Source organism: Dromiciops gliroides, chromosome 2 (genome assembly GCF_019393635.1).
Source record: "Dromiciops gliroides isolate mDroGli1 chromosome 2, mDroGli1.pri, whole genome shotgun sequence".
Taxonomy (NCBI): domain Eukaryota; kingdom Metazoa; phylum Chordata; class Mammalia; order Microbiotheria; family Microbiotheriidae; genus Dromiciops; species Dromiciops gliroides.
In genome coordinates, this window is record NC_057862.1 from 52,547,141 (window position 1) to 52,572,698 (window position 25,558).

Below are 25,558 nucleotides of genomic sequence, written 5' to 3' on the forward strand. Positions count from 1 at the left end.
TAGTAAGCAATAAACCCAAGGGGATCAACTACTGGTATAAGAGTTTCTATTTTGTTTACTAGGAATCCTTGAAAACACTTTTGGCAGGGACTAGGTTTAGACCAGTATCTTATGCTATGTAGCACAATAAATCCAAAAAGGTCACATCATGAAAACAAAGAGAAAAATAAAAGGAGGTATCTTGTGTAACTATGGCTAAGGTGAGAATTCTTAAATAAATCAAGGATAAAGATGACCATAGAAGGCAAAATGGAGAGTATAATTACATAAAATTGAAAAGCTTTTGCACCAACAAAATTAACGTAGTTACAATTAAATAAGCTAACTGGAGAAAAAATCTTTGCAGCTAATATTTCTGATTAGGGTTTGATGTTCTTAGCCCAGTGCCTGGCATATAGTAAGTAGTTCATAAAAACTTGTTGATTAGTATCCAAGACATAGAGAGAACTGTTACAAATATATAAAGAACAAAAGCCACTCCTCAGTGCATATGTGGTTGAAGGATATAAACAGGCAGGTATCAAAATAAGAAATGTAAGCTATCAACAGCCATATGGAATCACTAATAAAGAGAAATGCAGGGGTGGCTGGGTGGCACAGTGGATAGAGCACTGGCCCTAGATTCAGGCGGACCTGAGTTTGAATCCGGCCTCAGACACTTAACACTTACTAGCTGTATGACCCTGGGCAAGTCACTTAACCCCAATTGCCTCACCCAGAAAGAAAAAAAAAAGGGAAATGCAAATTAAAACTCTTAAGATATGACCTTCCATTAGACTGACAAAGATGGCAAAAGATGAATAGCAAGTGTAAGAGGGGATATGCAAATGTAGGTGCACTAATGCATTATTGGTGCAGCTATGAATTGGTTCAACTGCTCTGGAAAACAATTTGGAATTATTCTTTGACCTAGTGATAACACTATTAGGTCCAAAATGTCAGCGACCAAGGGAATGCTTATATGTATGCAAAAATATTTACAGAAATACCTTTTGTGGTAGCAAAGAAATGAAAAGAAACAATACTACTAGCTAACATTTAGAGAATACTTTGAAGACTTGCAAAGCTCTTTATATAACGTTATCTTGGTTGATTCTCACAACAAAGAGTACCTATAAAATAGGTACTACTATTATCCCCAAAGCCAAGAAAAATTAAGTGACTTGCTTAGAGTCACGCAGCTATGCAATGTCTGAGCCAGGATTAAAACTCAGGTTTTCCTGATTCTAAGTCCACCACTCTACCCACTATGCAAGGTAGAGGGGAGGGCACATGAACACAATGGAATATTACTACACTGTAAGGAATGACGAATATGGAGAACTCAGAAAAACCTGGGAAGACTTGTGAACTGATGAAGGATGGGCGAAGGAAGCACAACTAGGAAGGCAGTTTCTATGAGGATCATAACAACATACTTCTATGAAACAAATACAAATACAATGGAGTTTAGGGAAGTAGAGAAGGCACTATTGTTTGTCCCTCATTCTTGAAGAGGACTATGACATCATGACTTGCAGTGAACTGGATTTAAGTGAGGGAGGGCTGTGCAAGGTCGCCAACCTCACTCTCCCCTCCAGAGCTATCTGGGTCCTGTGGCAAGATATACATCAGGACAACTGGAGATGGCCCCAGATGTCTGAGGCATTTGGGGTTGAGTGACTTGCCCAGGGTCACACAGCTAGTAAGTGTCAAGTGTCTGAGGCTGGATTTGAACTCTGGTCCTCCTGACTTCAGAGCCAGTGCTCTGTCCACTGCACCACCTAGCTGCTCAAAGAAGGCACTAGCACTTGTGGGAATCAGGAAAGGCTTTATATAGAAGGCAGTGCTTGAGTAGAGTTTTGAAGGAATTGGAAAAGGTAATGAAAGAATGTTTTCCAGAAATGGGAGATAGGCAGTAAGTATCAAGATGGAGTGATGGGCAATGAATGGAGTGTCTCACATGAGGAACAGCAAGAAAGCGAGTTTGCCTAGATTAGTCCTGTCTTTGTATCCTAGGTACCTAGGCACTGTGGTGCTCTCTACATAGCTGACTGAAAAAAACTGGTTTGTGAATTCTTAGTTGTTGCAGTGAAACTGAATTACTACACTGTCTGGACAGTAGGGGGCCCTGTTAAAGAAGATTAGGACTGAGGGCAACAGTGTTCTAGTTCTGGTCACCAACTCATAATAGTATTTTAGTTACATAGGGGAGGAGTATGACACTCAATGACTTGGATCTAAGATGTGAAGGAATAAAATGAATGCTTACAGATGCTTTTGGCAATTTATAGGAAAGACTAATCCAAAATATGTTATTAATTTAACCGGATATATTATTGATCAACCTTTGTCTGCAGGTATTTTTACATTTCTTAAACTTCCACGTTGTTACTAAATGTACATGTAGCTGTAAATATGTTGGTGTTGGTGCTTAGAAGATAGAACCTTCAAAAAAAAAAAAAAGAAGATATAAGCTCTGTTCAATCAGTCTATCAAAGCTTTTCTGGAAAACTGAAAACATGAGAGGAAAGAAGACTGAACTATTTGTTATTGTTTAGAATGTCTCAAAGCAGCCAAATTCCAAAAAGATTCTGTTGACAATTTCTTCTGAATCTTTGGCTTGATGGTAAAGCAAGAGTTAATGTTCCCACTCATGTGTTTACATAATTGAGTCATTTTCCATAGTTTCACTTTCCCAGAGAAGACCTTGTAAAATTAGGGTAAAAGAAATCTGCTTTGTCAGGAGGAGTCTTCTGATGCCAATGATAATTCTCTCTCTGTCTCTCTATATATGATTAAATGGCTTTTTTTTGTTTTTTGTTTTTTTTTGCAACTTTGTCTTCCCTTCCATCAACATTCAGGCTGGAAGGGAGAACAGGCCAAATACCTAGAGTTCTTTTGTATCAGAGCAACACCAATTTAATTCTATTTAGAAACCCCACAGAGAGGGGTGTAAAGATTTCACCTTGAATATTGCCAGCATAGGAGGTTCTAAAATTTCCCTTGGCAATTTTATTAGCCTACATGCTTTAATAACTTATTTTTTTTGTGAGGCAATGGGGGTTAAGTGACTCGCCCAGGGTCACACAGCTAGTAAGTGTCAAGTGTCTGAGGCTGGATTTGAACTCAGGTACTCCTGAATCCAGGGCTGGCACTTTATCCACTGCGCCACCTAGCCGCCCCCCATGCTTTAATAACTTAAAAAAGTTTTCCTTAAATTGTTCCTATTGCAGTTTAAACCTCTTATTTATTACTCAATTCTTAATGATTGATGGGGATGACTGATTGAGTTCTTCTTTATAGCATGCAATTATTAACTTGCAGAAGGTTGTGTTTCCTTTTTATCTTTTCTGCTAACTCAATGTGTCCAGTTGTTTTAACTATTTTTCCATGAAAGTTAGGGAAACAAGACTGTCATTTCCGTTGTTTTTTTTTTTTTGAATCATCCAATTTGTCTTAAAAATGCTACATAGCGAAGCCCTTTTAAAAAAAAATCAAGAATGTTTATTTTCTTTAAAATTTTTTGTTTAGATGTTTTGTTTTTATATCACCTTTATTTCTGAATCCATCTCTCTCTTATTCCCTACCTAGAGAGCCATTTCTTGTAGCAAAGTAAAAAAAAAAAAGGGGCAGCTAGGTGGCGCAGTGGATAGAGCACCGGCCCTGGAGTCACGAGTACCTGAGTTAAAATCCGGCCTCAGACACTTAACACACACTTACTAGCTGTGTGACCCTGGGCAAGTCACTTAACCCCAATTGCCTCACTAAAAAAAAAAAAAAAGGCAGAAAAAAAAAAAAGCAGATCAAGCAAAACCAACTCATACATCAACCTTATGTGGGCAGGGATAGGAATTTTGTCAACTTTCCTCTGGGGCCAAGCTTGGTCATTATAAGTGTCGTTTTTGTGTGTACTATTTCCATCTCCCCTATTATAGTCAGTGTGTGTATTGTTTTCCTATTTTTGTTTACTACACTCTGTACCAGTTCCTAAGTCTTCCTATGTTCAGTACCCAGTCCATGCTTGATAAACGCTTGTGGAGTGAATGACTGACTTCTCTGAATTCTTAATATTCCTCATTTCTTACAGCTCAGTAAGATTCCATTATATTCATGTACTACAATTTATCTAATCATTCCCCAACTTATGGCTACTTATTTTGTTAAAAGTTCTTTGATCCCACAGAAAGTCCAGCTATAAATATTAGGGTATATATATGGTAACCCTTTTTTGTCTCTGGCTTTCTTGGGTATATATGCCTGGCAGCTAGATCTCTGGATCGAATGATATGGACATTCTAATAATTTTTTGGGGGGGTGAGGCACTTGGGGTTAAGTGACTTGCCCAGGGTCACACAGCTAGTAAATGTCAAGTGTGCGAGGCCACATTTGAACTCAGGTCCTCCTGACTCCAGGGCTGGTGTTCTATCCACTGTGCCACCTAGGTGCCCCTTCTAGTCATTTTAAAAGCAGAATTCCAAAGTTCTTTACCGAATGGTTGGAACAATTCACAGCTGCAGCAATAGTCTATTAGTGTGCTTATCTATTGCCCCTCCAACAATAACTATCTATTTCCATTTTTGGGAAATGAGATAAAACCTCAGAGTTTTGATTTTTCTATTAGTTATGATTTGAAGCAATCTTTGGGTTATAAATAGTTTTCGTTTCTTTTGAGATGTGTGTGCTCACATCTCTTGACTACTTATTCATTAAGGAATGGCTACTGTTGGGGCAGCTAGGTGGCGCAGTGGATAGAGCACTGGCCCTGGAATCAGGAGTACCTGAGTTCTAATCTGGCCTCAGACACTTAACACTTACTAGCTGTGTGACCCTGGGCAAGTCACTTAACCCCAATTGCCTCACTTAAAAAAAAAAAGAAAAAAAAAAAGGAATGGCTACTGTTGCCTGACTCCCACATCCTCATTAAAAATGGTTACACTCTTGATTCCAGCCCTCCTGGTTGAAGCTCCGACACCTCAGACTGTTTTTTGGGGGATGACTATACAGTTCCCAGAGGGCACATTCTGAAAAGTATCTCTTCCTTCTGGCAGAAATAGGTTTCTACTTGTTTCTAGAATGTTATGTTTTTTGAAAAGTCCATTTCCACAATTTCCCATCTTCTCTTGCACTATCCCCACTGAGGAAAGACAATTACAATTTTACCTTCTAGGGCCTTTCAGCTTTCCCTGATGCCTTCCTTATTCCAGGCTCTGGGAAATCAATAAATATACTAAGTAGAATTAAGCCTGGCATACGTCTCTGAACAACTTTACTCAATGATGTTTTTCCTAGCCTTGAATTGAATTTTTAATAACTTCAAATCATATTTAAAAAACTAAGTGCCTATCTGTCTCGAAGCTGGTCCATCAAATCCACATTCTTCTAGTTCCTTTAAGAAGGCTGAGATTCTATCAAACAAATCTGGCAATAAACAAGACACTACTCACTTCTGATCGATGATCACTTACTAGGTTCCTACTACATGCAAGGTTCTGAGCTTGACTCTTCTTGGCTGTGCTACTTTTTTACCATGTGTGGTGCCTTTGATAAGTTGCTTAGCTTTTCTGGGCCTCAGTTTCCTAATGTGCAAAATGAGGAGGTCGGGGGGGGGGGCAGCTAGGTGGCGCAGTGGATAGAGCACTGGCCCTGGAGTCAGGAGTACCTGAGTTCAAATCCGGCCTCAGACACTTAACACTTACTAGCTGTGTGACCCTGGGCAAGTCACTTAATCCCAATTGCCTCACTAAAAAACAAAAAAACAAAACAAAAACAAAATGAGGAGGTCGGACCAGATGAGGTCTAAGGTCTTTTACGGCCTTAAATGCCATAGCCCTTAAACGTGTTGTAATTTCAACACTGAGAACGCCAGAACTCTAGTCATCTCCAAAACCTGACTGCTGTTCTATGAGTCAGCACTAGTTCAGGCTCTGCCGCTGACTAATCTTTGCCAAGCTCCTTCTCTGTGTGTGGTTTTCTTCACTGCCTGATGGGGCTATTGCTCGTCCTTTTCCTAGTTTAGAAAGAAGCTCTGCAGGAAAATGAAAGACACAGAACACAAAGCTTGGATGTGGGTGAGATCTTTGAAGTTATCTAAGTGAACTTCTCAAATAGCCTAGCCATCCCTGAGACAGTCACCTCTAAGCAAAGCGGGCACACTAACCAGTAAAATGCCAGCCTATTTCACATTCAAATGGCACAGTGGACAGACTGCTAGACTTAGGGTCAGGAGAGGTTTGGAAAGGAAAATGGAAGAAACATGTATTAAACACAGGTACTAAGTGCTTTATAAACAGTATCACATATCACCCACAAAACAACCCTGGGAGCTAGGTGCTATTATTATCACCATTTTACAAAGGAGGAAGCTGAGGTAGTTAAAAGTTAAGTGACTTGCACAGGGTCAGAATTATTAAGTGTTTGAGGCTGCATCTGAACTCAGGTCCAGTGCTCTAACCACTGTGAAAAACAGACAAGGAAGACAGTCTAGAGGTTTGAGATTTTCTGTCATTGAAATGCAGAGAATTAGTCTAAAACAAGCTTCTCTCACAAAGTCAGAAAAAAGTAACCTGATTTTGAGAAAAATTATAAAATCCTAATGTCTGGAAGAGACAGAGATATTAAGGCAGGAACTGTTAAAATCTGGGTGGGGTCTGTAAACTTAAAAATATTTTTATAACTGTATTTCAATAGAATTGGTTTTCTTTGTAATCCTACATTTAAAATACATTTTAGAACATTCTTTTAAGAAGTCCATAGACTGTACGTAACACTGCCAAAGGGGTCGCAGAGCTAAAAAGTTACTGGAGCTGATACCTGAACTCTAGCCTGAGTCTGAATTCAATACTCTTTCCACTGAGCCACACTGCCTATACTCAATCTTAAAGCTATTATATTTGGAAGAGAGGGGAAGAAAGATGAGACTTCAAAATGGAATAAAAGTGTATAATTAAACAATGAAACAAAACTAGTATGGAATAAGAAAGAATTATGGAAGTCTCTGACTCACAAGAGAGTTATTAAGGTGCAATAAACTTCTATTTTCCTTCTGGCTATGGTGATAACATTATATTTCACACCCAATGTGGGAAGAAATTACTAAAACTTTGAAAAGAAGGATTATCTTTTAAAGAAATTACTGTTTCTTTCCAGATGTTTTAACAACCAGGGAACTCTAATTTAGATTTCTTCAATTTCCAGTGTTCCATGATTTTGTCAATGTGGAATCTCAGACCTTAGATTTATTCATCCAACATTCATTTATTTAATGCCTATAGTACATCTACCAATTTACTGAAGGCTCTAAATGTTGTAAAGGACAAGTTCCTTTTCCAATCAGCATGTTTTCACTTAATTTTGAAAAATTACTTTTTGAGTGTGTGAGAAATCCAATTTTTCTACCTCACTAGCATTCTATCCCGTTCTGGGCTGGCATCCTTCCCATCCTAGTGTGGAAGCCAAGTGTTCTCAAACCTTAACTATCTAGATACCATCTTGTTACTGTTCTAAGATTCATAGAATCAAAGACTTTCAGAGCTGGAAGGGTCAGTAACAATTCTCTTACACATCCCCTCTCACCACTCGGAGACCAACCACCCCATAGTTCCGGACCTTTAGTCTTTCACCGCTCCAATTCACCACTGAGCTGTCAAAGTGATCTCCTGAAGTGCAGATCTTCCTGTGTGACCCTCCTCTCCCCTCCCACCCTATGACTGGCCTACTCAATAGACTCCAAAGGTTTCCTGTCACTTCTAGGAGCAATGCCTTTGTTAGGCATTTTTTTTTTTAATGTATGAGGTATTTTATTTTTTCCATTACATGTAAAGATAGTTCTCAACTTTTGTTTATACATGCTTTACAATTTCAGATTTTTCTCCCTCCCACCCCTCCCTCCCCCCTCCCTTAGACAGCAGGTAATCTGATATAGGTTATATCTATATATCTCTATACATATACATATAGATATATATATATATATACACACACACACATATATATACACATAACATTAATCCTATTTCTGCATTAATCCTGTTACAAGAGAAAGAATCAGAGCAGTGATGCAAAACCTCAAAATAGAAAGAAAAAAAAAAACCAACAGCACCCAAAACAAAAGAAATAATATGGTTTAATCAGCATCTATACTCCACAGTTCTTTCTTTTTTTTTTTCTTGGATTTGGAGATCCTCTTCTATCATGAGTTCCCTGGAACTCTTCTGTACCATTGCATTGGTGAGAAGAATATAGTCCATCACAGTAGATCAACACTCAGTGTTGATGATACTGTGTACAATGTTCTTCTGGTTCTGCTCATCTCACTCATCATCAGCTCACGTAAGACCCTCCAGGTTTCTCTGAACTCTTCCTGCTCATCATTTCTTACAGCACAATAGTATTCCATTGTATTCATATACCACAACTTGTCCAGCCATTCCCCAATTGATGGGCACCCCCTCAACTTCCAATTCCTTGCTACCACGTAAAGAGCAGCTATAAATATTTTTGTACATGTGGGTCCCTTTCCCCCTTCCATGATTTCTTTGGGCAAAAGACCTAAAAGTGGGATTGCTGGGTCAAAGGGTATGCACAGCTTTATTGCCCTTTGGGCATAATTCCAAATTGCTCTCCAGAATGGTTGGATCAGCTCACAGCTCTACCAACAATGCATTAGTGTTCCAATTTTCCCACACTTTGTTAGGCATTTAAAGGTCTTTACCAGCTGGCCTTTTCTTTCCAGTCTTTCTTTTTTTGTGTGTGTATGGGGCAATGAGGGTTAAGTGACTTGCCCAAGGTCACAGAGCTAGTGTCAAGTGTCTGAGGCCGGATTTGAACTCAGGTCCTCCTGAATCCAGGGCTAGTGCTTTATCCACTGTGCTACCTAGCTGCCCCTATCTTTCCAGTCTTTCTAGACATGACTCCCCTGCACACATCTGACCACACTGACCTCCAGTACCAGCTTACTTGATATGCTCCCTTCTTGCCCCCATCTCTGGTCTCTGGGCCTTTGTACTATTTTCCCTCGGATGGTTCTTTATCTATGGCAAAAGCCTCAATCCTCTTTTCTTTCAGTTCCTCTGTCATCTCACTAGGTAAACTCATCAACTTTCATGCATTCAGGTACCATTTACATACAATGACTCCTAGATCTATAACTCCAGCTCTCACCTCTCATTTGAACAGCAGCCCTTCATTACCAACTGCCTTTTGAACACTTCAAACCAGATGTCTCCTATGTATCTCAAATTCAATATGTCTGAAAGAGAACTTATTTTCTTTCCTCCCCAAACCCTCCCCTTTGCCCAACTTTCCTTTTACTGTCCAAGGCACCACTAGGCTCTCAGTCACCCAGGCCTGCAACCTGCTGTCATCCTGGACTCCTCACTGGCATCATCGCACACACTGTCATATGTTGTCAAATCTTGTTGTTCAATCTTGCAAACAGTGAATCTGTCCTGTATCTTCATCCTTGCCAATTCTTCTGTGAAAATAACTTGGTGAAATCTAGGCCTTTCTTTTCTGGCTCTTGCTAACATATCCCTGAAATACACATGCTTCTTCAAAAATGTAGGAGCTGCCTTTTTGTATATTTCTTCTATACAGTGCACTTGGCATACTGTCATTGTACTCAGTATCAAACTAGCTGCTTATACAATAAAAGTCAATTCAATTCAATTAAACAAATACTTATCGAGTGTTTAATGCACTGTGGGGTATACAATGATTAAAAAACCTCACTCAATTTCACAGCTAAGTTTTCTGATTTTTAGAGCAAATAAATGGTACTAATATGAGATTCAATCATTTCTGATAAATAACCTTAGCCTTTCATTCGTTTTGAAATAAACACTAGTATTCCGAAATGGGCAGTTTCCCAAGTCTTGGTCTTTAAAGCTCCTTTGAATGAACTCCATCATCTAAAATGTGATTTGTCTATAGGACACATTTTTATTTCAAATTAATTGACAGTAACCACACTATTTTGCTTAACTGCTTGTCCTGTAAAGAACATCAATAGTTACAGTAAAGCCTGGAAATGCAATGAGACAGTCTGCTATGATGGTTTTCTCATCAACTTTAATTTTACTGGAAAACGCTTTCTGCTGTAGTTCTGTTGAAAACCTTTCACTGCACACCTCACCATTTATTATGTTGCACACAGCAGGGAAGTACTTTCTTTGTTGGGGGAGAGGCCTGGTTCCTTGTATTAGACAGACGAAATGACCTGCCTCTTTCCAGTATGTCACAGGGGCAGAGGGATGCTTTTTACACACAGGAAATGTTAAAATGTCTGCTGAATGAGAGAGGTTAGGATGAAGATGAGAGTTTTTCAACTCCGCTTATAGTCATGTCTTCATGATGTTTCTTCATTATTTTCAAGTGGACCCCATGAACATTAAAGCATATCCACATTCATGATCAGGCACACAGATACATCCCAAAGCGAAGTGTAATTATCTTTTGGATTGTTAGTCAATCAATCAACCACTGAGCATTTATTATACCTCTTATGTACCAGACAGTGTGCTGGGCACTGGGGGTCATGTTCTGCCAATTACCCACAATTCTATTCCTCTCCATCAGTAACTGGTCCTTTCAATTGTCTTAAGTACCAAAGTAACACACCGTGAGGTGCTACAGCCCCACAGTGCTTAAGGAAATGAAGCAAACAATCCTAAAGGAACTATGCACACAGCCAACCCTGTTCCATTGGGGGGCCATCAACTCAGACTCCAATGATGATCAGTGGCTAAACATGCCATCAGGAAATCTAAGCAGAATGGGAAAAGTCAAGGCGTCTTCCCTTTCCCTGAGAAATTTCTTGGGATCTAAAGTAGTTATAAAAAAGCTCTACAAGACACCTGCTCCTCAGTAGGTTTTTCTGACCCTTTTGTGCCCTTCTGTTTTATGCCTTGAGTAGACTTGACATACAAAAAGACCCATATATTTTCTGTGTACTTCTCCCTGCCCCCCTGCTGCTTTCACACAATAAATGTACAGAAAGGACATTTCAAACACCTTGTTCACATTTATTTATTTATTTATTTTACCGACCGACCTGGTGATTTAGTAAAACTCACTACAATTTTCATTCCTTGGCCGTTTCTTGTCCCTTTCCTCTCAAAATCACATTTCAGAGCATTTTCCAGAACATGGTATTTTCTACCTATTGCTGGGTGATTTATGACTAATGAATTTCAAACCAATCAGCTCTTAAAAATATGGAGAATTTGAGTATATTTGCCTTCTTGGCTCAAAAGCTTTGAGGTCCAGCAGGCCTTAGTACGCGTTTAAAGGACAGTGTCACAATTTCCCCAAAGCCAGCAGATACTAACCTCTAACCTCAGGACATCGTGCTGAAGTTTACGCTGAAACTCCAGGAAGTTCTTGATGGTCAGCTTCCCTTTGAGATCAGCTCCAAAAAAGTAGGTTGTTAGGGCTGAACACAAGCCGGGCTTGAGGGTGTTACCGGTGGTGGACCGATCTCTGTGACGCATGCCCATGCTGGTTTGGGAACGAATGATGCTCTGAACCTAAGTGAGTTTAGAAAAGAAAAGAACAAATCATCATGGTAATGGCAATAACTGGGGTGATCCTAGAGAGGCTCTCTTCAGAAAGGAGTATTCTTTTCTTTTCTTTTCTTGGTGGGGCAATTGGGGTTAAGTGACTTGCCCAGGGTCACACGGCTAGTAAGTGTTAAGTGTCTGAGGCCGGATTTGAACTCAGGTACTCCTGACTCCAGGGCCGGTGCTCTATCCACTGTGCCACCTAGCTGCCCCCTCAAGTATTCTTTTTAAAGTCCTTGGCAAGCAAGTTAGAATGAGGGGAGAAACCATTATGTTCAAAGGAATGTCTTATCTCAAGAATTTCAGAAATGTCAATAAACCTTTCACTCCTGGATTCATGGCTTGCCCAGTTTTGATGGAGGAAAGGTACAGCTACAGCCAAATGCTTTAAATCTCCAGGAGACTAGAACATTTGTTAGCAATGATAAATGAAGCTAGTGATTTAGAATTCTCCTAGGGGAAAGGGGAACCAATTCAATCATGAAGGGGAGATTCTAAGTCAAGCACTTGGAGAGAGGACACAGCTATTTGGAATAATTAATCTTTAACCTAAGCAAGTAATTAAAGTGGTTTTTTACTTTTTTATTCTTAGGGGGAAAGCCTGAGATTGCTTTAAACATTGAACTTTAGCTTCTCAGATGGAAAATGCTTCCTTCAAACTGCAGCTTTTCTATCACATTACCAGAGAGGAACACAGTCATTCAGAATAATTAACATTGTAAAATGTTGAAATGATAGTTTTTACAGAGCCAATCAGAAAAACATCACTTCACTTTTTAAGATTTGTAATGACATTAAAAGGGGGAGGGGGAGAGAAGGTATGTTTTGTTTTAACTTCAGAGGTGGAAACCATATATTTGTGGAGAATTAAAAAAAAGAACCCTGAAACCAACATTTCATACAGACCCAAAATAACCTTCTACTCACAATGAGGGGAGTCCCTTAACTGACCTGGGTAATAAAAGGCTTCTAGTGTTGGGAAGACTATCATTAATCCTCTAGTGGTCTCAATACATCACTTGGGTTTGGACTGAGAGGAATGGAAGACAGGAGACAAATGTCTCCCCTAAGTATTCTAGTGGGTCCTTTTTTTCCTCTGAGATAAAATACCAACTTCTTAGTTTAGGTAGAATGGAAAAGCACAAGCATTTTCTAAGCACCTCTGCGTGCCAGGCACTGTGCTAAGTGCTTTATCAATATTATTTCATTTGATTTAAATTCTCAGCATTTAAAGCCCTCCACAATCTGGCTGCAACTTCATCTTTCCATATTTATTTTATATTGCTTCCTTTTATGCACATTGCATTCCATTCAGATTGGTCGACCAGCTGTTCTCCCGAGCCAGCGTTCTGTCTTCCAACTCCACGCCTTCACATAGGTCAGCCCAGCCCCCTGCCTGGAATACACACCTTTGTCCCCTCTGATCCTCAGAATTCTTGGGTTCCCGGAAGACTTGGTTCAGCTGTCCCCTCCTGTGTGGTGTCATTGCTGACCCTCCCACCTGTGGCTTCTCGTTCTTTTCATGTCATCTGTGTGCTCTGTTCCCTCAGTAGGAGGTTAGCTCCTTGAGGACAAGAAGTCTTTGTTTTTTGTGTCTCTGGCAACCAGCCTAACGCCTAAAGCCTAACGCCTAAAGCAGACGCTAAGTGAATGCTGGCAGAATGGAAAAGGCAAAAAGTGATCAAAGTTACTTAGGACAGAAGCATAATTTTATTTGTTAGCTCCTCTTTCTAAAGTTATTTTGTCTATTTTCTTTCACAACTTGACTAATGTGAAGATGTTTTACAGAACTGCACATGTATGACTTATGTTGAATTACTTGATTTCATAGGCAGGGTTGAGGAGGGAGAGAGGAAAAAAATTTAGAACACAAAGTTTAAAAAAAAAATCAATGTGGGGACAGCTAGATGGCGCAGTGGATAAAGCACCAGCCCTGGATTCAGGAGGACCTGAGTTCAAATCTGGCCTCAGACACTTGACACTTACTAGCTGTGTGGCCCTGGGCAAGTCATTTAACTCCTATTGCCCCGCAAAAAACAAAACAAACAAAAAAAGATGTGAAAAAATATTTTTTTTACATGTAATTTGGGGAAAATTATATATATATATATTTTTTTTTTTTGGTGAGGCAATTGGGGTTAAGAGACTTGCCCAGGGTCACACAGCTAGTAATTGTTAAGTGTCTGAGGCTGCATTTGAACTCAGGTCTTCCTGAATCCAGGGCCGGTGCTCTATCCATTGCGCCACCTAGCTGCCCTCTAAATAAAAATTTTTAAACAGTTACTTATGACACATTCATATAGCACATTATAGTTTACAGAGTGCTTTATATGTGTTAGTATCTTATTCAATACTCACAGAATCTTTATGAATCAGCATAACTGTGTTTATTTCTCAAATGAGTGGGCTGGATTAGAGAATCCAATCTTTAAGGTCCCTTCCAGCTCTAAATCCGATTGCCCTCATTTTTCAGATGAAGGAGCTGAGGCTCAGAAGGAGAAGTGATTTCTCCAAGGCCACATAGATTAAATGGCAGAATAAAGACCTGAATCCAGATCTGCATCTCCAAAGCTGGTGCCCCTTCTACCACATTGGGCTAAATAATGCCTAACTGTACTGCAGGCATACAAAGAAATTTAATGATTTAAAATATATAATCAACTTTCAATTATGCATACCAGTGGCTTAAATAATAAAAAGTATATCTGGATGAGGAAAATGATGTTATTTTTTTAAATGACAGATTTATTTGTTTCATAATGCTTTATTTAGGCTGCTAAAATTAGTTGCCATTCCCTAAGCTTACAAGTGATGACAAAAGGGATTGGCATAGGAGGTATTGGCAGCAGGGGTAAGGCAGTCTAGGATTAAAACCTATCCGTAAAGGGGCAGCTAGATGGCGCAGTGGATAGAGCACCGGCCCTGGATTCAGGAATACCTGAGTTCGAATCCGGCCTCAGACATTTAACACTAGCTGTGTGACCCTGGGCAAGTCACTTAACCCCAACTGCCTCACCAAAAAAAAAAAAACAACAACAACAACAAAAAAACCCCCTATCTGTAAAAATGATTACTTGGTAATTATTTGGGCTGTGTGACCTTAAAAGAACATGACCTTTACCCTGTAGAAGAGAAGTATTTCTGGTTACAAAGAACTTTATATTAGATTATTGATGACTTCATTTCCTTAGAAGCTGATTCAGAGTTGGGAAATTTTTTGCAGCATCTTTATCTTTCAACAACTGTGATATGACAGAAAGAATATTGGGCTTGGATCAGAGGACCAGGGTTAAAATCCTGAATCTGAAACTTACTATTGGTGCAAAATGCTTAACCCCTCTGTACTTCAATTTCTTCATCTAAAAATGGGGATACTAATATCACTATTACCTATCTCAAAGGACTACTGTCAGTGCCAAGCGATGCAATGGATATAAAATATTTTATAATCTATAAAGCACTATGTTGTTGTTCAGGTCTAACTCTACATGACACTGTGGACTTTGTCCATGGAGTTCTCTTGGCAAAGATACTGGAGTGGTTTGCCATTTCCTTCTCCAGTGTGTCCCCATTTTACGGATGAAGAACTGAGGCAAAAAGGTTAAGTGACTTGCCCAGTAAGTGTGTGGGGTTGGATTTGAACTCAGATCTTTCTGACTCCAGGCCTGGTGATCTATTCATTGGGCCACCTAGCTGCCCCATAAAGCACTATATAAATATGTTAATACAATTACTAACAAGGTAATAATTTTTCACCTTGAAGAGTTTTTAGGTGATACTTTAAAGCACTGCAGCTTCATCATTTTAATTGTTTTCAAAAAAAGATGAAGCTTAGAACTAAATCACTTGGTTCTTTCTCTTGTCTACTCCCAGTTTAAATTGCTTGCCTCTTTTAAAGGCCAAGCATCCCTGCGGATAGAAGATAGCATCTTTGGAGGAAAATTCAGTTTCTTTTTCTCCTTCACACAATTGGTAATTTTCAGTTTGATGAGACCCTGGGTACCCTATCAATTAAAAACTTACGCGAGGTTTGCTTTATTTTCACATCTTCCTATAAACTAACTTTTATCAAATTTATTGTCTTGTGATCATCTTAAAAACTGAGTTGGGAAAATGGTTCTGTCACTGATTCACTCCAGTCAGTAAATCATAGAGTAGATGATTAATACCTTTTGACTCTCTGCATGTGATCAAAGAGATTTAGGAAAAACAAGATAAAAGATTAATATTAGCTATTACTATGCTTTATACCACATTAACTTTGCAGGTGCATAATGACAAATGTATAATGTTCCTCACTCATACTGATGATTCCCTTTAGGTTTTTTCATATACTTAGGAAAAAGAATACACTACCAGAGAAGAAAACATGTTATTTAACTGGGAAATCAAACAAAAATGTCGAGATGCTTGAAAGTCTTAAAATCTGAGACAAAACTCTGTCTATATGGTTTTTAAAAACACTATAATTCCTTACCAATAATACTGCCATTTCCCCCTCCCACTCTAATACCTTATGAAAGAAGGTTAATGCTTGAAATCTGATCGCACTTTCAAATATAGTCGATGAGCACAAAGTAAAAAAGGGAAAAAAGAAATAGCTCAATATAAGACACTTTCGAACATAAAGCATTTTACGTTTATTCACTGTTTTTCTTTCTATGAGCTTTTGTATGTGTTATTCCAAAACTCCTTAGGGTAAAAGATAGCTTTATTTAGAGCCATATCTTGTTCAACATGGTATTCAAGAGGTATTTCTCTGAAGTCGGTAGCTCCTTTTATAGTGAAGAGACTTCCTTAGGGTTTCAACATGTCAGCAAAAAGCTGAAGAGAGAGTGTATGAGTCCGAAATCCAAAAAATTCAGCTGAGACTAAGGTGAGACCACTATGACCCACAAGCCACTCAGTGGTTGGCACTCTAAGAGATTTCTGAGGCTCCTCTTTGGTTGCCTTCTCCCTCTCTCTGTTTCTAGGCCTCCCACAAATTCTCATGGCACTGCATAATTTCACCAAGAGAATTCTTTTTTTTTTTTTAAATAAAAGTATTTTAGTATTTTCCAGTTACATGTAAGGATAGTTTCAACATTTGTTTTCATGGGATTTTTAGTTCCAATTTTTTCTCTCACCCTCCCTTCCTTCCCTCCTCCCCAAGATGGAAAGCATTCTGATATAGGTTATATATGTACAATCACATTAAACATATTTCTGCATTAGTCATATTGTGAAAGAAGAATCAGAGCACAAGGGGAAAACCTCAAAAAAGAAAGAAAAAAAAAAACAGCACAAAAGTAGAAGCAGTATGGTTCAATCTACATTCATAATCCACAGTTCTTTTTTCTGGATGTTGAGAACACTTTCTATCATGAGTTCTTTGAAATTGTTTTGGATCATTGCACTGCTGAGAAGAGCCAAGTCTATCACCATTGTTCATCACACAATGTTGCTGTTGCTGTGTACAATGTTCTCTTGGTTCTGCTCCTCTCAGTCAGCATCAGTACATGTAAGTTCTTCCAGGTTTCTCTGAAATCTTCCTGCTCACTGTTTCTTACAGCAAAATAGTATTCCATTACATTCATACACCACAACTTGTTCAGCCATTCCCCAATTGATGGGCATTCCCTTGATTTCCAATTTTTTGCCACCTCAAAGAGAGCTGCTATAAATATTTTTGTACATGTGGGTCCTTTTCCCTCCTCTATGATCTCTTTGGGATACAGACCTAGCAATGGTACCACTGGGTCAAAGGGTATGAACAGCCCCACAGCCCTTTGGACATAGTTCCAAATTGCTCTCCAGAATCACCAAGAGAATTCAATGCAGCTGAGGTTCCTAACTTCCGCCTCTTTACCAAACCCACTATCACCACACTGGTTCTAGCCAGAGTTCCTCTTGCCTTGATCGTCACACTAGGCTCCCAATGGGCCCCTTTGAACACACCCTCTCCCCCTCTAATGGATTCTTCCCATAATGGGCATATTCACATCCCTCACATGATCCATTCTCCCAGGTTGGATCGCCTTACTCTCAATGGCTCCCCATTGCTTAACAAGTCCAGTCCAATCTTCTTAGCCTAGGATACAAGGATACCTCCACTATCTGATTCCAACTAAACTTTTCCTCACACTACTTCCCCCTCTTGCAGCTGGGCAAACCGCAATCATCCAACACATCTGGCACTTCCCTATCCCCATAGCAGTTCTCATCCATCTCTGCCTATTTACACCCTCCCTGTGGATTAAATGAGATGAGGGACCATAACAACTCTATCAACATTAATGTGCTAGAAAATGTTTCTTCTGTGTCCTTTCTCTTCCTTTTCCACCATAAAGCTTTTCCAGATTCCCCCAGCTACAGATGACCTTCACTGAACTCCCTGGCACCTACTTGGGCATGGAGAAGACCCAAAAGTTAAGCCATCAGAATATAAGCTCTGGAAGGTCTGACTAAGCTGGAAAGGCTTTGTATACAGACAGGCCCACCAATGGACTGTTGACCAAGGACCAGGGTAAATTCTGAGAAGTTCAGCCATGAAAAGCCTGGCCATAAGGGGAGAAGTCTTCTGGCCACAGTAACTTATGAAATATCAATACTGATGAAGCAATCAATTTTTGAAAGCACTAAAGTATATCTCTATCTGTATGCACCTTATTGCCTCCAACAGAGACCTTTTGGAAGGGAGGGACAACATCATACTTATCTTTGGATCTCTTTCAGAACCAAGCACAGTACATTGTACATTACCATACCTAATAAATGTTTAACAAATGGTGAATGAATGAACAATGTGTTGTTTTCCACAAACCAATATTTTTCTTCATTGAGGGATATGTGTTTAGTACAATAGTCAATTACTTTGATGAATGATCAATAATGATTTCATGTACAAAGTTAGCAATGAGGATACTGCTAGTTTCAAAAGCACATCTTACATTTCTGTAATTGTTTTGTGGAAGGTGTGACTTGCAACTTTGGAACTAATTTAGAAAAAACAAAACATCCTGCTATGAAAGGTAAAACCGTCTAAAATCTGTGTCATCATATTGTTTCCAATTAGGATTATCAGAAACAAATATTTAAAAACTCCTTTGAGCCTCCTGTTAACTCTGAATTCAGCTCTTTTGTCTTCTATGGCCCTGACATTCAAAGTGCTAATTACTTTATGTTTTAGTGAAAGCACATTGACCTCCTCTTTAATCGGTGTTATGACTCTGGAGGATTCTTATCATTTGGCAATTATGTGTTTTCCTCTTATGGTTCTAGTCTTTGATACTTATTTTTTTTTAATGTGAATTAGCTGAACAAAAAAGTCCAACCCAGTCCAGTTAAGAAAGCAATGAGGAGGACATCTGCACTGATTTTTCAACAGATTTATCTTTCTTTCCTCTAGAGATTTCTAATTGAATGAATGGGTCTAAGTTGATGGGGTGGAGGAATCATACAGGTATCAGAATAATTCTTTGTTCCAAGGAAACAAGATGATAAATGATCCCAAAAGGGAAGAGTCTGTAGCTATATTGCTGGGGAGATGGAATTTTTCTGTTTTTAGGGCAATGCTGTCAATTCTCCTCCTTAGCATGTTTCCCAAAGTAACTGTGAAAGATGTAAAACAAGGCAACGAATGAGGCATGGTGACTAAAGAAAGAGTTCTACTGTTTATAATTTGGTGCCCTGGGACATGTCTTTAAGAAAACAAACAAAAAAACCCCACCCCAAACTTCTTCAGTAGAATGCAAGCACTTGGAGGGCAGGGATTAGTTATTCACTTTTTGTATGAACACACAGCAGATGGTACACAGTACATAGCCTAGCACACAGTAGGCGCTCCTCCTCCATTCTCAATTTAAGAAGGGTACCCAAGTCTGCCATGTCATCATTTCCCAGCCCGCCTTCATGCTTCCCCCCACTCTTGTGGACTCATGGAATTTCATCATCCTGCAAGATCACATCAGCCCTGAAACTCACGCCTCTTCAGTACTCCATCTTCCTGTAGCCCATTTCTCTCATTGGCAAGGGTAGAGGGTGGATGGTGGAGAGCTCCTCCTAGGCCCTCTTTTTAAGGAAGGTGTCTGAGGCTGCCATCTTTTAATTTCCCAGCCAACTGTATTCCTCTAAACTTCATCATGCCCCTATACCAGGTGACACCTTTCAACTGTGTTGTTTCCCTCACTAGATTGTGAGTTCCTTGAAGTCAGGTAATATCTTTTGCTGTTTTGTGGTTGTTGTTTTTAATCTCCCCACCACTTAGCACAGTGTCTGGCACATAGTAGGTACTTAATGTTTATTAACTGATTAAATGTTTCTTGAATTAAATTGAAAGCAAAGTGGAGGTAGAGAATTGCTACAAATCTATAGATCTTAGAAAACCTGTTTGGGTTGTTTGAAATCCTTGTCTCTGTGCTACATATCTTTTCTACTTTAAGGAAATACCATACACACTTCCATAGCCTGTCTTCTTTCCCCCAAAGTATTCTGGAAGAACAGAAAAATGCTCCCTTCTGCATAATGCTCCCCCTACTTTTTTCCTGCTTTGAAATATCTCCTGGCAGAGACAAGAGCCTATGGAAAGCTGCCACGGCTGCCAAGGCCATGTGAAATTGCTCCTGACTGCTGGAGGTTATAGCGGCAATGTTCCTAGGTCGCCAAGAGCAAACTGTGAAAATATAATCATCTCTACTGGATTTCTGAGGAAGCATCATACATAAATCTGCCACAGGCGGGAACCCACAACAGTTAAAGGAAAAGTGTCAGGTTTTCCTTCCCCTACAGAAATCCTTTAAGAAAATAATTTAATTGCACAGCTTGAGGTAGAGGGGTTCACATAAGAGAAGAGAAGGAAGAAATACTAAGAAATTAAGACAATAGTGAATGTGAACTTTTTTGTGTGAACCTGAGTATAAGCGAAAATGCTAGAAATATGGGCCTAGTCTCACACTTGTCAGCAGCAATATGCTCACCTCAATGCCTCCCATAGCAGAGTGAAAAAAATCAAGAAAAACAGGAGAAATTCTATGTGACTGCATATAGTTGGCACCTTAAAAACTAGGCCTGTTTCCATATGTGGTTCTTGGTCAGAACCCATCCGAGGGAAGTCAGAATGAGATTCAGTCCATCTCCAACTGCCTATTTACCAATTCAAACCGGATGTCCTGGAGACATCTCAAACTCAATTTGTCTAAGACAGCTCATTATCTTTTCCCCCAATACTGCCCTCCTTCCAAATTTCCCTGCTTCTATTGAAGGCATCAGCATTCCGCCAGTCTCCTGGGCTTATAACCTTTGTTATCCCTCGCCTGTCTCCCTATCACCCCAGTCCCTTGCTAAATCCCACAGCTTCTCTTTCCACATCACTTCCTACATCCCACCCCTCTTTTCCACTCCCACAGACACATCCTTAGTCCAGAGCCTCTCTATCTCTCACCTCAGATTAGAGCATCCTCCTCATGGGTCTGTCTGCCTCATGTTTCTGTCCATTCCAGTCCATCCTCTTTCTACATGGTGTAAAAATGATCTTCCTTAAGTACAGACTTAGCCACATGACTCCCTACTCAACCTACTCCAACTGCCTCCAGAATAAAATATAAAGCCCTCTGTTTAGCTTTTAAAGCTTAACAACCTAGCTCCAACCTATCTTTCCAGTGTTATTAGACACTATTCTCGTTTCTTTACTCTGTGGTCCAGCCAAGCTGACCTTCTCTCTCTGTCCCTCACACATAGCACTTCATCTTTTATCTCTGTGCTTTTGCACTGGCCAAACATCCTGCTGGGAATGCACCAGCCGCTCCAGCTGCCCCCTTGAATTCACGTCTTCTTTGTAGATGCAATTCAAGAGCCACTTTCTACACAAACCCTTCCCAATCCTCCCAAGTGCCAAGTATCCTCCCACTTTAATTACCCTGCATTTATGCTGTACCTATTTATAGATGTTATATATACACATATATTCTGCACCTATTCATAGATATAAGGAAAGCCCTTGGAGAATGGAGAATATTTTTTTGGGGGGTGAGGCAATTGGGGTTAAGTGACTTGCTTAGGGTCACACAGATAGCAATTGTCAAGTGTCTGAGGCCGGATTTGAACTCAGGTCCTCCTGAATCCAGGGCTGGTGATCTATCCACTGTGCCACCTAGCTTCCCCGAGAATGGAGAGTATTATATTTTTTGGAATCACATCCCCACTGCTGCCTAGCACAAGTACCTGCCACAAGCAGGTGCTTAATAAATGCTTATGAACTGACTGATCAATTGAAGGTGCTCAGCAATGTGATAACCACTTAAGTAATGAGGTTCTTGAGAAAGACTTACCTGTTCAAACTCCTCCATGTCTACTTCTCCATCTCCATTTAAATCAAACATCTTGAAAGCAATTTCAAAATTCCTTTGAGGAGCTGTGGGCAAAGAGATTAGAAGTATTGGCCAATGAGTCAATCAACTTACTTAAAAAAATTAAGCAACAGGAACAGACTAGAAACTGAATGGATAGGTTCCAAAGCACTACTATTATCTTATATCAACAAAGGCTCCTTTCTGCAATAGTTCCTTTAACAGCCTGAACTGAACTTTTACTTTGGCTAAGCAAAGATGTCACTTGGAAGGCCTGGTCTCTCATTATTTTCTTTCCTAGTACCTTCAGCCACCAAGACAATTTTAGGTAATGTGGTACAGTAGAAAAAGGGATGAACTTGATGTCAGGAGACCTGGGAGCTCAAATAGGGGCTAGGATACTTAGCTGCTGTATTGACTATGGGCAAATCACTCTGCTTTTCTGGGCTTCAGTTTTATCATCCATAAAATGGGAATGAGTATGACATTTCCTGTGCTACCTGACAGGGTTGCTTGCAGGAACCCTTTTTAAGTTATAAATCATATATATAAATGTGAATTATTATTCATTAAGATTAGGTTAGTCCCATGATACTTATGTTATTTCTTGGTTTCCTAAAGATTATACCGAGCTGGATATATGCCCCAGCTATTATAGAATCTCTTGTCCAGCTCAATACAGTCTTTAGGAAAGCAGTATTTGAGAAATGAGGCCTTTATCAGAGATACATGTTTCAAAATTTCTTTTCCAGTTTTCTTCTTCTCTTATAATCTTGGTTACATTACTTTTGTTTGTGCAAAACCTTTTAAATTCTATATAATCAAAATGATCTATTTTAGATTTTGTTTTATCTCTATCTTTTCTTTGGTCCTAAATTCTTCCTCTTTCCATAAATCTGAGAGAAAAACGATTCTATGCTCTCTTAATTTGCTTTTGCCTTTACCCTTCATGTGTAAATCATGCTGGATTTAGGTTGTGAAGGGCTTCAAATGCTAGGGGGGTCTGTATAGTCTTTGAGGCAACAGGATTTACTGGAGAGTCCTGAGCAGGTGAGTGACAATGTCAGTCCTGGGTTTCAGGGATATAATTTTTGCAACTATGTGGAGGAGGGAGAGGCCTGAGGTAAGGGGACCAAGAGTTATTGCAATGGTTTACAATTTCTACAGTTTAGTTCAACAGCTGAACTAAATCCATAGCTTTATAAACACCATTCTCGATATTTGGAATAGACATGGAGTCCTCCTTTACCCCATCTCCATGCCCTCCAAAATGTTCTCTGGTCCCCCCACTCCACAAGTACATAACCTCTCCCTCTCAAACCCCTTTACCATTTTGTCTGGCCCTCTTCCTTTATTCAGTTATTGAATTCTAAGCTGTATTACAAGATGACATGAATCACGGAGGCTGAAGGAAGACAGTCTCAAGGAGGGTGTGGCTGTCAAAGACAAATGCTGCCAAGCACAATGGTGGTGGAGAAAAGGCAAGGGACTTGGCCAATCAGAAGGGAGGGGATGAACAACCGATTACAGGGGATTTAGGAGGGTGGGTGAAAAAATGGAGGTGATGTTTGTAGATTACATATTTTATAAGTTTGGGACTAAAAGGAAGCTAAGTAACATACTACTCCACTGGGCTCTAGGCCTGATCCCACTAACTGAATTAGCCTGGGCAAGTCACAACATCTTTTTGGGCCTTCCAGAGCTAAAATTCTAAAAGAGGAAAAGTTTCACCAAGCTAGCAAGGACCTACAATGTGTTAGGCGCTTTACAAGGTGCTGGTCATATAAAATCAAAAGCAAGATAGGTCCTGCCCTCAAGGAGTCGGGGGAATATAAGATGCAAACATACATGCATAAGGGTTTTTGCGTGTATGGAGGAAAGGAACAAGGAGGTCCAACGGATGGAGGCACAAGGAGCAGCTTGTACAAGGGAGAGAGAAGAGAGAAGAGATAGAGTCATGCATGGAGCTCAGAAAATGGGCAAGATGTGCCTGACAGCTATCTTCCCAGTAAAGTGGGAAATGAAAAAATCTGCAGAGAGGAAAAGGGCAAGAGAACTAAGACCAAGGAGAAGAAGAGAGTTGAATAATAGACATTGTGGGAAAAAGGCAAGGAAATTGATGAGATGAAGAAAAGCATGGCCAAATGGCAGGGAGGGAAGGCCGGATCAAGATCAAGATGCAAACATTTCTGAGCTTGTCAATATGATTTCACAACTGATTTCATCAGCAACAGAGAAAGACCCCTGTAGAATCTCTGCTTAAAATTTCAGCTCCACCAAACTTTTTACTATTAATCGAACAACTCAGTTAAAATGTTCCCTTCTATGGAAAGTGCCAGATTTATTCCACCAACAAGAGTAGCTTCTATGCTGTCTGATGAGATTCACCGGCCTGCTTCTTTGATCCTACCCTTGCTCATATGATCACTTGGTATTTCCTTCTGTGCCTTTCATTCAAGCATCATGTGCTTATGGCTCTAAAGGCTGAATTCTCAACTTTGGTGTTACATGTACAAAAACAGGCCAGGGCAGTGGTGTTACAAACTCTCACATAAGCCCTGCCAACCTGAAATGGAGAAGCTTCCCTGGGGAATAAACAGCCAGTTCTCCCTACCTATTCAATCTTCATCTGCTAAGCCTGTCAGCAAAGCCTTCTAAAAAAAAACCAGGCTTGCTTCAAGTATAATGACACGCTGTCTGGGAATACAGTGACAGGCAATACTCCTGTAATTTTCCTCTCCCTCCTTAAATGGATGCTTGAAAACCATTTGCCAAATACAGTTCTCAAAAGCTCAAGGTGTACCTGGAGACAGATAAACCTACTTGTCTGGGTATTCACACACAACCTACGTTCAAGGGAAGAAAAATCTATTAGCAAAGGACAGAAGGAGCATCCTGTGAAGAAGAAATTAGCTTTGCTGCACACCACGGATCTCCCTTGCCTTCATTCACCAGCTCTCCACTGACGATTACAGAAATACCACTATATAACAGCAACCCAGACTATGCTGGGGCTGGTTACTAGGGACTACAACTGTAACAACTGGGGCTGAGGTGGATGCTTGCTAACTAGAATACATCATTCTTTCTAATGACAAAATGGTTTTGTAATGTTTTGGTTTTATTCTGTTTAAGAACCATTAGCAAATCAAGCAGGTTACTGACACCAGTAACTAATGGAGGCATTTCTTTTAAAAGCTCATAGAACAAAAAGCAAAAATTAACATACTATGGAATAAGAAAACTTTGTTATACAGTTTCTGTTGAATCAGGGTATATCTTCAGATACACCATTTGACAGTTACTAGGAGCTCAGCCTCATGTCACTTATGTGACCCCTAAAATGTTGTGAAAGCTAGTTAGTGCTGTTCTGTCCTAAGTTTCTTTAAAGTGTTTGTGTTTGTGTGTATGTGGGGGAGGGAGGGTGAACATCCTTGTAAAAGCTGGGCTGTAGTAGAATCTAGTATTTAGCTGGAATTCATGAACTTGAATCTTGGCGTGCTCCGTCTTACTATCTGTGGTGCCTTGGGCCAGTCACTTAGCTTCTCTGGGCCTCAGTTCCCTAATCTGTTAAATTAGGAGGTTGGAGTAGATGATGTCTAAAGTCCTCTCTAGCTCTAAATTCTATGATGCTGTAAATTCAATATTTAACAACGCCAGAACTCTAGCTATCTCAGAAACTTGATGGCTGTTTTA

At 39.8% G+C, this 25,558-nt stretch overlaps 1 protein-coding gene across 5 annotated transcripts in view; it reads right to left on the bottom strand.

Annotated features, from left to right (window-relative positions):
• The window catches only part of MICU1 (mitochondrial calcium uptake 1), a 238,752-nt gene that overhangs the window by 80,884 nt on the left and 132,310 nt on the right, over positions 1-25,558 (bottom strand). For all 5 annotated transcript variants that reach the window (XM_043987836.1, XM_043987835.1, XM_043987834.1 and 2 more), the window contains 2 exons: positions 21,845-21,927; positions 11,310-11,507 (listed from right to left, as the gene is read on the bottom strand). In XM_043987836.1, the coding sequence (XP_043843771.1) occupies positions 11,310-11,507; positions 21,845-21,927 (281 nt within the window). The remainder of the gene's footprint in view (positions 1-11,309; positions 11,508-21,844; positions 21,928-25,558) is intronic.